We start from the raw sequence: 13,029 nt of genomic DNA on the forward strand, positions 1-13,029 counted from the left end.
TCCCCCACTACGGCGTGCCTCATAATGAGACCATGGTTCTGGCACGTAAAACCCCACAATATCTCTGACTCATCAGCAACGTGGATAAAAGTATATTAGGCTGCGTGTACTTGTCTTACCTGTAACTGCACCATCATCAGCTGTAACACCTCTCAGCGCCTATATACGCGCTACCACTGAGACGAAGGTGGTGGGTTAAAATCCAAGCCGTAAGGTTTGTGCTTCGAAGGAGGGTCGAATGAAAAAAAAAGAAAGAAAAACGCCCATGGTATACTCCGATGGTCGATCTTAATCCGACGCTTCACAATGCGGGGTCTGCGAGCGTTGTTGCATATATCTGTGGGTAAGATAAGGTCTGGTGCCAGTTATTACCGCGGTTCGTTATCCTGCTCGCCTACGCTTCTAATGAAGAAACACGCCCATGTGCTAGTGATATGCATGCACCGCTATAGTGCGTATATATATGCTACATATACGCATTCGCATCGTGGGATGACATTCGATGCCATATGTACACCTGTACTTCATAGGTATTGGGGACGGGCATTTCGCTGATATATATATATATATATATATATATATATATATATATATATATATATATATATATATATATATATATATATATATATATATATATATATGAAGCAGAGACCGGTCAGTTCCGAGTTGCTGTTCTTCTAAACACAACCCTTCAACTGCTCCGTCAATGATTGCCTCCAGTGCAGGGTGACTGGCTCCTTAATAACCACTATCATCATCATCAGCAGCAGCAGCCTAGTTACGCCCACTACAGGGCAATGGCCTCTCCCATACTTCTCCAAGTACCCCGGTCATGTACTAATTGTGGCCATGTTGTCCCTGCAAACTTCTTAATCTCATCCGCCCACCTAATTATCTGCCGCCCCCTGCTACGCTTCCCTTCCCTTGGAATCCAGTCCGTAACCCTTAATGACCATCGCTTATCTTCCCTCCTCATTACATGTCCTGCCCATGCCCATTTCTTTTTCTTGATTTCAACCAAGATGTCATTAACTCGCGTTTGTTCCCTCACCCAATCTGCTCTTTTCTTATCCCTTGACGTTACACCCATCATTCTTCTTTCCATAGCTCGTTGCGTCGTCCTCAATTTAAGTAGAACCCTTTTCGTAAGTCTCCAGGTTTCTGCCCCGTACGTGAGTACTGGTAAGACACAGCTGTTATACACTTTTCTCTTGAGGCATAATCACAACCTGCTGTTCATGATCTGAGAATACCTGCCAGACGCACCCCAGCCCATTTTTATTCTTCTGATTACTTCAGTCTCATGATACGGATCCGCAGTCACTACCTGTCCTATGTAGATGTATTCCCTTACTACTTCCAGTGCCTCGGTATACGTATCCTAAACTGCTGTTCTCTTCAGAGACTGTTAAGCATTACTTTAGTTTCCTGCAGATTAATTTTTAGACCGATCCTTCTGCTTTGCCTTACCAGGTCAGTGAGCTTGCATTACAATTGGTCCCCTGAGTTACTAAGCAAGGCAATATCATCAGCGAATCGCAAGTTACTGAGGTATTCTCCATTAACTCTTATCCCCAATTCTTCCCAATCCAGGTCTCTGAATACCTCCTGTAAACACGCTGTGAGTAGCATTGTAGAGATCGTATCTCCCTGCCTGACGCCTTTCTTCATTGGGATTTTGTTGCTTTCTTTATGGAGGACTACGGTTGCTGTGGAGCCGCTATAGATATCTTTTAGCACTTTTACATACGGCTCGTCTACACCCTGATTCCGTAATGCCTCCATGACTGCTGAGGTTTTGACTGAATCAAACGCTTTCTCGTAATCGATGACATCTATATATATGGGCTGGTTATATTCCGCACATTTATCTATCACCTGATTGATAGTGTGAATATGGTCTAGGGTTGAGCAGCCTTTACGGAATCCTGCCTGGTCCTTTGGTTGACAGAAGTCTAAAGTGTTCCTGATTCTATTTGCGATTACCTTAGTAAATACTTTGTAGGCGACGGACAGTAAGCTGATCGCTCTATAATTTTTCTAGTCTTTGGCGTCCCCTTTCCACTATACAACCACTATACCACTATACTATTGCCTCCCTTTCTATTATATTCTAGTATTTCCATACTATTGTCCCCTTTGCACTATAACCACTATACTATTGAGTAAATATATTTTTGTCTGTCTCTCTCTTTCTAGTATCGAAATAAGACACAGAGTAAATAACTTTGTTCTTCACTAATGGCAGACAAGCTCAACGCGATTTCCCCTCAAAGCCGTCGATGATTGGCGACGGTCCATCTTTCTTTCTTTCCTTCTTTCTTTGTATACTTCATTCGTGCTTGCTAGTGTGCCTTTTCTCCCTTGTTCTTCATGCTGCAGAACGCCACCTGACGCCGTATAGTCTTCTAATATTACCCCAGTGATTTGGCTCGCACTACTTGAGCTCGCGCTCGGGTAACGTCACCAATTGAAAACGTTGCTGCTGCTTCCCAGTAAAATTACTCTTCCGTTCAGCAGAAATCGCAGAGTTGTCGAAATAGTCACGTCGTTTGGGGGCGCTTCGTGCGCGTTGCACGTTCCTGTGCCCTTTCGTCTTTCGGCTCTCTTTTCACCGAAGGTTCACACCTTGACACTTTGTAGTCTGTCGCAGCCATGTGTTGACATTCTGTGTCAAGCCCCCACAGAACTATATTTAGAAAGTTAGTAGATAGTATACGAGCGTTTTTGCACTAATACTACAGGCTGTCATCTACAACTGCACATCCACTTCTATATATTGACGCCGGAGTCTTCCCTAAATATAGTACAGTCGACTCGTATGGATGAAAATGGCGCGTTTTATGTTTTACGACCGTATCAACATATACGTCAGAGCCCAAAAAATTTTGGAATAATTCGTAGAGCAGCTAAACATGGCGGCGCAACAACCGAAAATAAAATATACAGGCTTTCATTGCTTTCCTTTCTTTTGTCAGCTATATTTATGAACTTCCAGAAAACTGTCGGCTTGGAAGTATGTGCTCTACTAAGTCAATGAAGGAAATAGAATCGCCAGCAGCTTTCGTTCATTGAAGATCTGTACATTTACGTGGATCTACGTGGAATGCCGGTATCAGCTAAGGAGTATAAAGCCTCCATAGGTGGACTACCGATTGCCTAACTTCATTTTTGTATGGTCGCACCAGTTGTAGATATGCATATACTGTAACGACTTGCGTATGCATGGTAACATGCTACGACTTGGTATGACAGAGGCCACCTGTTTGCAACAGTCAGTTTGGCTCTATTTTATTTAACAAAGTACCTCCAGTTGTAGCCTTAGTTCCTTAAAAGTTGTCCAGTTCATTTTGCTTAAAATTCTTTCCGTTATATACAACAGATCATTGGACGATTACAACTACTGAACAAAAAAACACACAAAGACTCATTTGGCGTCAGTGTAATGCTCTCGCTTTTTTTTTAATTTTGTCTTTAACTGCCGGTGAGACATGGGACTCTGCGCTGTCGTGCGCAGAGGGGACGTCCACGACGTTACACAAAACAACAAAACAAACAAAGACACAAACAAAACGACACGCTCGAGTCGCGTGTCACGCGCAGGCGCAAATCGAATTGCCAAAAAAAAAAAAAAGAAGAAAGGTGGCGATGCTGCGAACAGCCAGCCAGCGCTCTGCCGTCAGAAACCAAACAATCAAACTCAGGACATAGGAATGCCAGCAACAGAACACAGACAACAAATACACTCACGCAGACGTCGCCACAAAACACGCTTCAAAAGCGGAGGGGGACGCACACTTCTAAGCAGGAACAATCTTTTCCTTTTTTTTTTGTACAAAGAACTAAATAAATAATCGCCCCCGAAAACTAGAAACAAGCTCACGTATACGTATACATGTAGACAGAAAGTGAGAGAGAGAGGCGGTGCTCAGATTGGCTCAGTGCGCGGTTGTATACGTGCTGCATGTGCACGCGTCATGTGACTACCCAAGCCTTCAAGGACAGGTTCCGTTAGCACCTAGCGTCTTAAATGCAACGGCGTCACGAGCCACGTATACGCGAGTGCGACCGGAAGCGCGTCGTACTGACTCGACGCGACCCGCTCGTCTCTCAGTGACACCAGCGTACCGAGTCGACTGCGAATACGGCAGCGGCACCTCGCGTCACGCGCCGAAAGCGCAGCGTCGCATGCACCGAATGTTTCCGGCAACCGGCGCAGGGACGGCCCCGGCCTTCCCACAATTCCTGGTTTTTCAAGTCGACGTTACGCGTCGGCGTTCTTGGGCGCAGTTCGATCCGAGACGACTCTGTACTCAAGGTCGACTGGACTCGACACGTCTTCCCAGTATACGCTGTCTTTGCTTATGACGCGAGATGCCGTGCTTTATAGTCGGGGTCGAGAGACGACGGAGCCCTCTACCGTCGCAATCGCGTAAACGCAGTTACGCGGTTCTGTTGTCTTCGGTCAGCCCGTTCTTTCTGTAATCACTAGCGTAGCGAGGACCTTACTTCGTAGGCTGCTTGAAGCCTGCTCGTGACGCAGGACCGATATTTACAAAAAAAAAAAAAATGTCTCTGACCGCAGCAGCCTCTCATGATTGGTGGACGATCAGGCCTTCACGACTCGTGACAGCGGTAGGCATGGTGACGTCACAGCCGCATCGCGGACAGCTCTCGAATTAGAGGAGCTACCTCTTTTACTTTCTTTCTTTCTTCTTTGTTTTTCTTTTTCGAATACGGGTTTTGCTTCTCTTTGTCACAGAAGGCTGTTCTTTTTTTTTTTGCCACGTAAAATTTTTAAAAATTTCGGAGAATGCGCTGACGCCACTTCACGCCACCTCTGGCTGCCATGCCAAAGTCTCTCTCGTTCACCATCACTTTAAATCCTCCATAGAAAAACAAATTGCCGTCGCACCACGTTCGACATATGGAGACGCGTGCCACGTCGCTTTACACGTGACCCGGTCGGAGGGGGAGGAGAGGAGAAACGCTGCATGCACACACACGCAGACAGAGATAGATGCCCGCGCTCCTGTTGCGCTAAAGTCGCCAACCTCGCGAGCAGCGTCGAAATTGCGCGATCGCGTTCGGCTTGCGTCTTGCATTACGTCCCTTCTCCTTATTGTCTCATCGTCACTTTTTTTTATTTCGCTCGTACGTCGATGCAGCAGTTGACTAGACAAGGTATGCACACACACAGGACTATACCCGCCTCGCGCCCGAGGCGAAACGACGCGGATGTGCGGAGTATTGCATAAATCCCGCGAACAAACAAGGACTGCTCCCGAAGCCCCGGGTGATCCCTATGCGTTATATTCTATGTATATAGGAGTGGGCGCTGAAAGGATGCAGCTCCGGCTCTGCGGTTCTGTGTTTTCTCTCTCTCTCTGTCTGCCCATCTCTGCAGACACCGAGAGTGGGCCCAGGGATGGTTATCGCGATAAGGCCCGACGGAGTCTGGTTCACTCGGGAAAATGGCTTTGTCGGCATACCTTCGTAGCGCGTGAAAGAAAAGGAAGGTTTGGTGCTGCGGGATCGGTAGCGGACGTTTACACTGACTTCTTTGATGTAGGCGAGCAAGGACGTTTAGAGTCCTTAAAATAAATTAGTTATTTCAAGTCTCGTGATGTTAAGAAGTTTTATGAGCGCGTTTGGGGGTGCGCCTAACTGAACTTCGGATCTGTTGTGCATATTAAGGACGTATTAACACAGTTAATTCTGATGCAAGTTTCTTTCTTTTCTTCTTTTTTTTTGTACTCTCCAGCGTGCGGTTGACGAACGTGAACTTGAAACTCGCATATCAAAAAAGAAAGAAAGAAAGAAAGGAACGGGCAATAGCATGACCCACTTCTTTTACGTGACTCTTACATATGTTTTGCCTAATCTGTATTTTCTCCACATAAACTGGGTGTACTTTGCTGTCTTTCGCCCCATCTCAACAATATGGCGTCAATAATGATAAATTCGCTTACGATAGAAAATACGTGGTTATCTCCACATCAAGTTGACGGCCGAAATTTCGTTACAAGCGGAACTTCGTTAATTCGGATCGTGCTTGTCATGAGACTGTAAGCATCCTTCCTTGGGCTAATTTCCGTTATTGGTTCGCAATGTCTGCAACATAAATGTTTATTCTGAGAGCGGGATATGCAGATAACGTGGAAAATAGACCACTCGTGGAGGGTCAGTGACGACGGTGTGTATATATACGCAAGAGCATTTCGCAGTGGAGAAACATCGCTTCCCGCTGCATTCGTTGTATTGCGTTGTCATCACACTCGAGTGACGAAATCAGAGCCGCAGACATAAAGAGAGAGAGAGAGAAAGAGAGAAAACGCTTTGCCTCTGCACGCAAGGTTGAATCGCTGTGCTTGAGTCACCCGGGGCATACACAGGAAATGCGACTATGAAGGAAAAAAAAAAAACATCCGAAATGGTGAGGAAGAGGCTACCTACAAAGTACCGATTGCTGCTATTCATTGCAAAGAGTGCGAAACGTCCAGCGCTGAAAGGGCGCTTTGTTTTTTTTCCGACGCACAATCTTGCGTATTATTTGCAGAGAACTCGCAACGTCTCTTCATCGGGGTGGCGTGAACAAGTATACTGTTCTCCAAACTCGTGGTTTGGAGAAAAGCCAACTCACAAAAAAAGAAATCAATTGAGAGCTAGCAGGCGCATGACCCACTCCTCTCTTACCACAGCGCACGAGTTGTACACACACACACACATTCACACCGCGCGACCACGACAGAGTTCTCGGACAAGTCCACGTAACGCGAAATCGTTCAAGCGCTGTATAACGCACTGAGGACAACGCGCGTCGTCCACGTGTACTGCGTCCGCACAAGCACCGCAGGAAAGCGGGGCACGGTTCGCGGCGCGACACCACCGGTGGGGTCCCTGGTCGCGGTGTCACCGAGGCGAGAGCCGCCCTCAGTCGTTACCGTCGACCAGTTCCTCCGAGTCACGGCCCACTCTGCCGTCATCGAACGCGGAGTTCGCAGTCGCCGACGAGCAGCGGTCCCGCATCATCAACATGGACGCCGTCGTGGTCGTCGGCGTCGTCGTCGGGCAGGTCGCCGCCAGAGGACTGCCCGGCGCGGAAGACCTCTCCGAGGACATGGGGTCTTCTCCGGTGGAGCCTTCCCGCAGGAGGCACATCTTCTCCTGCCGGAGACCTCCGAAGGGTGGAATGACGCCGGAACTCTTGTTGGAGGTCGGCGGCGAGGAGGAGCCGGGTCTCGACGGCGGCTGTGCCACGGCGGAAGGAGGAGGTTGAGGCTGCGGAGGAGGAGACGTGTCCCCGGCGCCCGCGGGCAGCCGCCACGCGGGCAGCGGGTACGGGAAGAAGCGTAGCTGACTCTTCAGGTGTTCGTCGGCCGCCGCCTTGAGCGGGCTGGGCGCCTTCAGGTAGCTCTGCTCGTTAGCCATGAGGAGATTGCGCACCGAGAAAGGGTTGAAGCCGAACGGCGACGCGCCGGGCCGCCCCGCCGAGGTCGGGGACGCGTTGTTGGAGGCGGCCGCCGCGGCCGCGGCCGCCGCCGCCGAGGACATGAGCATGTCCTGCAGCATGAGGCTCTGCTGGTACAGGCTCTGGTTGTACAGGTACTGCAGCGGGAACGACGCGTGCGGGCCCCCGCCGCCCGCCGCCGCAGCGGCGGCTGCGGCGGCGGCGAAGGGCAGGTAGTCGCCCAGGCCGCCGTGCTGGTCGGGCGAGCCGGGCGAGCGGCCGTGCAGTCTCGGCGACAGGTCGCCGCCGGGCGGACCCGCCGACGACGTCTCGTCGGCCGAGAGCGACTGCTCCGTCCGCCGGTCGTCGTCGCTGTAGTACGAGTCGTCCACGTCGATCTTGGTCGGACAGCTGACGTCGCTCGGCGCCAGGGCGCCGCCCGGAAGTGACTTGGAGGCCGGAGGCAGCGCGTACTTCCTGCGCGAGAAGGAGAAGGCGAACGCGTGGGTTAGCCGCGGGGATTTCATATATCTGCGATGCATTTGTTCTGTTCGTTCGTACTTTATCTGCCGCAAGACTCGTTATAAGTGTTGAGTGCCTAGCATGCTCTGTATTTACATCAGTTACAGCGCATTCAACTATAGACACCATCACCAGGGAAAACAAAAGAAGGAAAATTCAGTTAAAGAAAAGCGCGTGTTTCACGGTTGCTGTGAGACTTGTACCCTGTGAAACACTACTAAATTCTCGCGTGGCTCTTCCAGGTCAGCATCAAGCGCTTGCGCCCTGCACAGCCTCTTAATTGCTGCGCGTCGCGGTGTCTACATGGTCGCTAGTTCACTGTAGGCAAGCTACTGAAAGAGCCTTTTACGGGGAGTCGTGTTTTCAGATGTTATCAATTTCTTCTAATCAACGATGCAGTGTGTGTTAAGCATAAATGAAAAATTGCAGAATGAGAGAAAACTATAGCACCGCTTCGAATGGGCAGGCTAGTACATTACATCGGTGCTGAGTTGCGCTTAACAAACATGCAGGTGAAACGAATTCGTGTTGTCTTCACGCCTCCATCACCCTATCTGAATGCCTGATTAGCGCAACCTTTTTTTCCCCACTAACAAAGGTATAACAGCATACGAAAAAAAGCGTTTTAAACACCATGAGGTGTGCGTATAACATCGCTCACAGCGTACCTGTAAGCCTAAAGACTTTTTTTTTTCTTTCAATACGCTTGCTTCTTTATATCTGTTAAAGCGCGCCCATGGTGTTGTCGAATTTATGCTGGCTACAGGAGGTGAGTTGGTTTAGCTGCCGTTAAACGCGCATGTAGCAGAAGCGCACGCATTTAGAACGCCTCGTATCTCAATTGAGATCTATTCTAATCCAGCGTTCATGTGACTTACTTCTTATCTTTCCTCGCGGCACCAGTTTCCCGAAAGCCCTTCGCAAATGGATTGTTGTCGATCTTCAGTTGCGTAATCTGTGGGAGAAAAAGAAAAGATAAAAGTTGCAGGGTTGATTAAGAAGGATCGCTGCACATATGTTCTTGCATCAAGGTATACATAGCTGATACGCCAGACAAACCGCACACGTCACATGCACGTGACGTTTACCAACACCGCACATCCACAGGCGTGATATTATGCTCAAGCACATCGTGCATAAAATACTGTAGTGCACGTCCGACAAGTGCGTTATTACGACACAACAAGAGGACGTGTTCAAACGTGTTATACGCCACCCGTACCTTCTCGTTCTGGTAAGCAGTGACGGCGATGAACTCTGTCTCCTTGAACACGTACGTCCTGAAGGTGCTGTAGGGCAGCTTGAGGATGTCGTTGGCCCGCACCAGGTGGAACCGCGGCTGGTACTTGTGCATCGAGTTCAGGATGGTCTGCTTGAAACGAGACAAGATAGCGACGGTTTAATATTGGCTGCCGCTGTTTTCGCATACTGTATACTCTTTTGAATGCAGTAAAAGAGTTGTGAGCGTTTAAATTCTAAATTAAACTGAAATTAGTCTGGTCAAGAGTTCTCGATATCTATCTCGGTTCTCGCGCAATTCAATAACGCTTGGGTTACTTAAGATATAGGCGAATAACAAATGGAAGCGGGATATCCAAAGCGATAAGCTAGTTCCTTCAATCAAGCAACATTTCACATCTTCCACTGTCTACAATGGTTTTGTGCTTGCTTTCAGCAACGAACACGGGCTTCAGCAACATTTACGTCACAGATTCCCACGTGATCGTCGACTGCGTTCCTCTTCTCTCTCTGGTACGAATTCTGTTATTCATTAACACTCTACAATAATCGTTACTCTGTTCTGCCAATCCATGCCAGATCAACGTTCATATGCATTGTGAAATATGTCACGTGCCGAACTCCAGCTCTTCCTCTTAGTTTAAACTAGAGTATTGGCTACGCCAGTTCGCTCTCTAATATGTACCACCGTATTCCCGTCTCTCAACGTTATTAAGATTAGCACTTCCCCCGATATTGGGTATGATTGTTTGTAAAGGTTAATAATACTTAAAAAATTATAATTTCCCCTTGTAAGGCTTCACTGTTTGTTGTCTTCATACGGTTGTTTTGGTTTCGCTTCGTAGTAGGAATGTCCATCCATTATATATGAGCGCACGGTAAACAACGACAAAAAAAAGATGAAGAAGAACAAGAAGACAAGACAGGCAGGATCTCACAACTGCAACATTATTTGTAAAGAAACGTAACATACACACAAAGACCAGCAACGACAAATAAAACTAAGAAAGAGAAAAGAAGCCCACCAGACACAAAGTTGAAGTCACGAATCTTCGAAGAAATGCCCACGGCTGGCGCGCCGGGCCGGCCGCGTCCCTGGTTAGCCTCATCCCTGCAGCCGCTTTCCCGAAATTCGATTCGCGCGTTCACCGTGATTTTTTTCCTAGCGGTCCGGGACCGTGCCGGGAGCGGCGCTTCATCCGCGGCGCCGCTCGCGCGCAATCACCCCCTCTCCACTCGGCCCCTTCGCTCCGAGCTGCACCGAGAAGCAACTCCACACCCGCAGCAGCAGCAGCGAAGCTTCGCCAAGAGAGCGCGGTCGCGGCGGAGGGCGATTCTTCCAGCGCCTCGGGCTGCGGGGCCGCGCGTCTCTCTCCGCTTGACGCTCGCGACTCGACGTGCCGCAAGTATCGATCGCGGCACCGACACTTTTTCCTCCGCCATGTTGGGAGGAGATGCTCGCAAGGAAGGGGCTCCGCACGCATGGCTGCGGCCGGCCGGCCAATGGCGTCGTCCAAGACGCACCCTCCCTATCCTCTTCGGCTCGGCCGAAGCGAGTCGAGGGAGCGCGCGCATCCACCGCTTTCGCGAGGGTACGTCACGTGCGGGAGAAACCTACAGATTCCTCGGGTTTCTATTACCCGCCGTGTTTCGAGTGCAGGCTATTGGGAAACGCCGATTGACGTTCCTCTCTCTCTTACTATACGAAATAAAAGCACGTTTATCGAATGCGAGGGTTGTGGGTGTGAAGAGACGACTAAGCATCTTAATAATTAATTGCTCCCGGTTCGGTGCGCGAGGAACGGCGCTTCGCGCGGAGCTCAACGGCGTTTCGTGCGGAGCTCGACGAACTCGATCGCCGTCCTCTATACTTCACGGAGAGGAAAATCCTTGGCCGTTAGTTCCAGCTGACGTCAGCCCGAGCTGCTTTAAAGAAACACTGCCCTGTTTTCTTCAAAAAAGCATCGGGATTGTATTACGCACTGTGATCGCTGTGAAAAGGTTTCGTCGTGTTTGTGCGGACAGATTCGTTTTCATGTTTTCTTTTCTCCTCGTATTTTCTACCCTTTCTCTTTGCGCAGCCACTGCAGAGCAGCCAACCGGACAGTCACTCTGGTTATAACCTCTCTGCCTTTCACATTTCACTTTCTCTCTCTTATCGATATCATAGAAGACAAAAAAAAAAAGAAACGAGTGCAACCACTGTACAATGCCAGCACGAACTCAGGGTGGCCGAAACCTGGAGGACAACAAACAAACTTGAATGGATTTTAAGGCGCTGCAGCGCAGGCTGGAATAGAAGATGACAGCCGCAATGTTCAGAGATAGCAGGACGGCATGGAATAAAGGGAGACAACAAAAACGCAGGCCCGCGTGAGTCGAGGTGGACAGTTTACGCAACGCGCATAACAGGTAACAAGCGGTCTATTAAATGCGAGAAGATTGATGCCAACGCTAGGAAGACGCAGTGCAATGCGCAGATGGTGAAGGGGACTGACTTAGTATGGAAATTTGGCGGCACAAGAAGGGCTTAGCTAACGCAGGACAGATTGATGCGGGAGCCTATAACACTGTCTGTGACCTCCAATGCCATAACCTTCGCCCAGATATTGATGCAGGGGAGGCGTGCTCGCATCCTTGAACGTAAAAGAGAGAGAGAAAAAAAGAGAAACTTATTCTCTGTGCATCTGCTAATCGAAATTTGTTTCTTGGGATTCGAAAACAGTGTCTAGATTCTAAATATATAAACCATTATGGGCCAGTGACCGCAATTGTTTTACTCACCACTTCAGACATTCATACATGGCTATTTTCATATCAACTGTTTGGGAGTATCAGTTTACTTGAACGCGCAAGACCCGCAGGCTTTTCAAAAGCCCTTCGAACTTGAACACGCCGCCCTGCTATATAGACACTCTGTGGAGCTCGTAAGGGCCTTCGGAAAGGCCATTTTTTGCCATTAGCTCTCACTACGTCCTCCAACCACCTCTTCTTTGTTATTTTTCCTCGCGTCTTTGGCTTCACGGTCAGGCACTCGTATGACACGCGGGCGTCCAACTCGACGACCAGCTTCTGTTCACCCAACGCACCGCATGCAGCCATCGCGCACCGTACGCACTCTCTGCATAAGCTAATCAACGCACGTCGCCACGGAGGTGAGAAGTACATACAACGTCGGGATCGGGCGCGAGAGCCGCGTAACGAGCTCACGTGTAGCGAACGGGAATCTCGTTGGCGCGGACAAGCATATGCATGCGTACGCAGGAAACAAAGAAGTTCGCGGCTGCATTAAAAAAAAAAGAACAGAAAGATAAACAAAGCCACAAGGCGCGTGACAAGCCTCAAGGTCAGAAAGGTGCGTGCTTGTTGACGCCGTACTACTTTCTTTGGTTGTTATTATTTCTTTATCTTTATTTTTTATCTGCCGTGCACGCAGTATAATCAGCGAACGCGAGAAGCCAACCTTGCGCGCGCTCGACGCGTCCATCATCGCGCGATCGTCGTTAGCAAGCATGCAGAGGTGGAACGCGCGAGCGAGCGCCTTGCGGCTTGTGTGTATACAGAGGCGTCATTTTCGAACGAGAACGGGCTGGCTACTGCTGCTGCTGCTGCTGCCGGGTTGCGTTGTATTCCGCCCTTCGGGCCTGTGTAATCATGATCGCCACTCGCGGCGCCAGAAATCAATTCAATGAAGGCCACCACCACAACCGCCGTCAGCGCGTCTTCCCGCGGGTCATCATCTCTCGGCGTTGCATGTATACGTCTATAATAACTGCGCGCGTTCAGTTTTGACGCCACCGACTCTCGGGGGCGCG

At 49.4% G+C, this 13,029-nt stretch overlaps 1 protein-coding gene across 2 annotated transcripts in view; it reads right to left on the reverse strand.

Moving 5' to 3' along the window:
- Window positions 1–3,268: 3,268 nt before the first annotated feature.
- Window positions 3,269–13,029, reverse strand: part of LOC139056038 (T-box transcription factor TBX2-like) — a 72,241-nt gene continuing 62,480 nt past the window's right edge. The window contains exons 3-5 of one of the 2 annotated variants that reach the window (XM_070533851.1): window positions 9,198–9,344; window positions 8,854–8,930; window positions 3,269–7,930 (exon numbers count right to left, since the gene is read on the reverse strand). In XM_070533851.1, the coding sequence (XP_070389952.1) occupies window positions 6,937–7,930; window positions 8,854–8,930; window positions 9,198–9,344 (1,218 nt within the window). In that variant the 3' untranslated portion in view covers window positions 3,269–6,936. Of the gene's footprint in view, window positions 7,931–8,853; window positions 8,931–9,197; window positions 9,348–13,029 lie in introns of both variants that reach the window. The other variant, XM_070533850.1, reaches the window with a different exon arrangement.

The sequence above is a fragment of the Dermacentor albipictus genome, chromosome 2 (genome assembly GCF_038994185.2).
Source record: "Dermacentor albipictus isolate Rhodes 1998 colony chromosome 2, USDA_Dalb.pri_finalv2, whole genome shotgun sequence".
NCBI lineage: Eukaryota > Metazoa > Arthropoda > Arachnida > Ixodida > Ixodidae > Dermacentor > Dermacentor albipictus.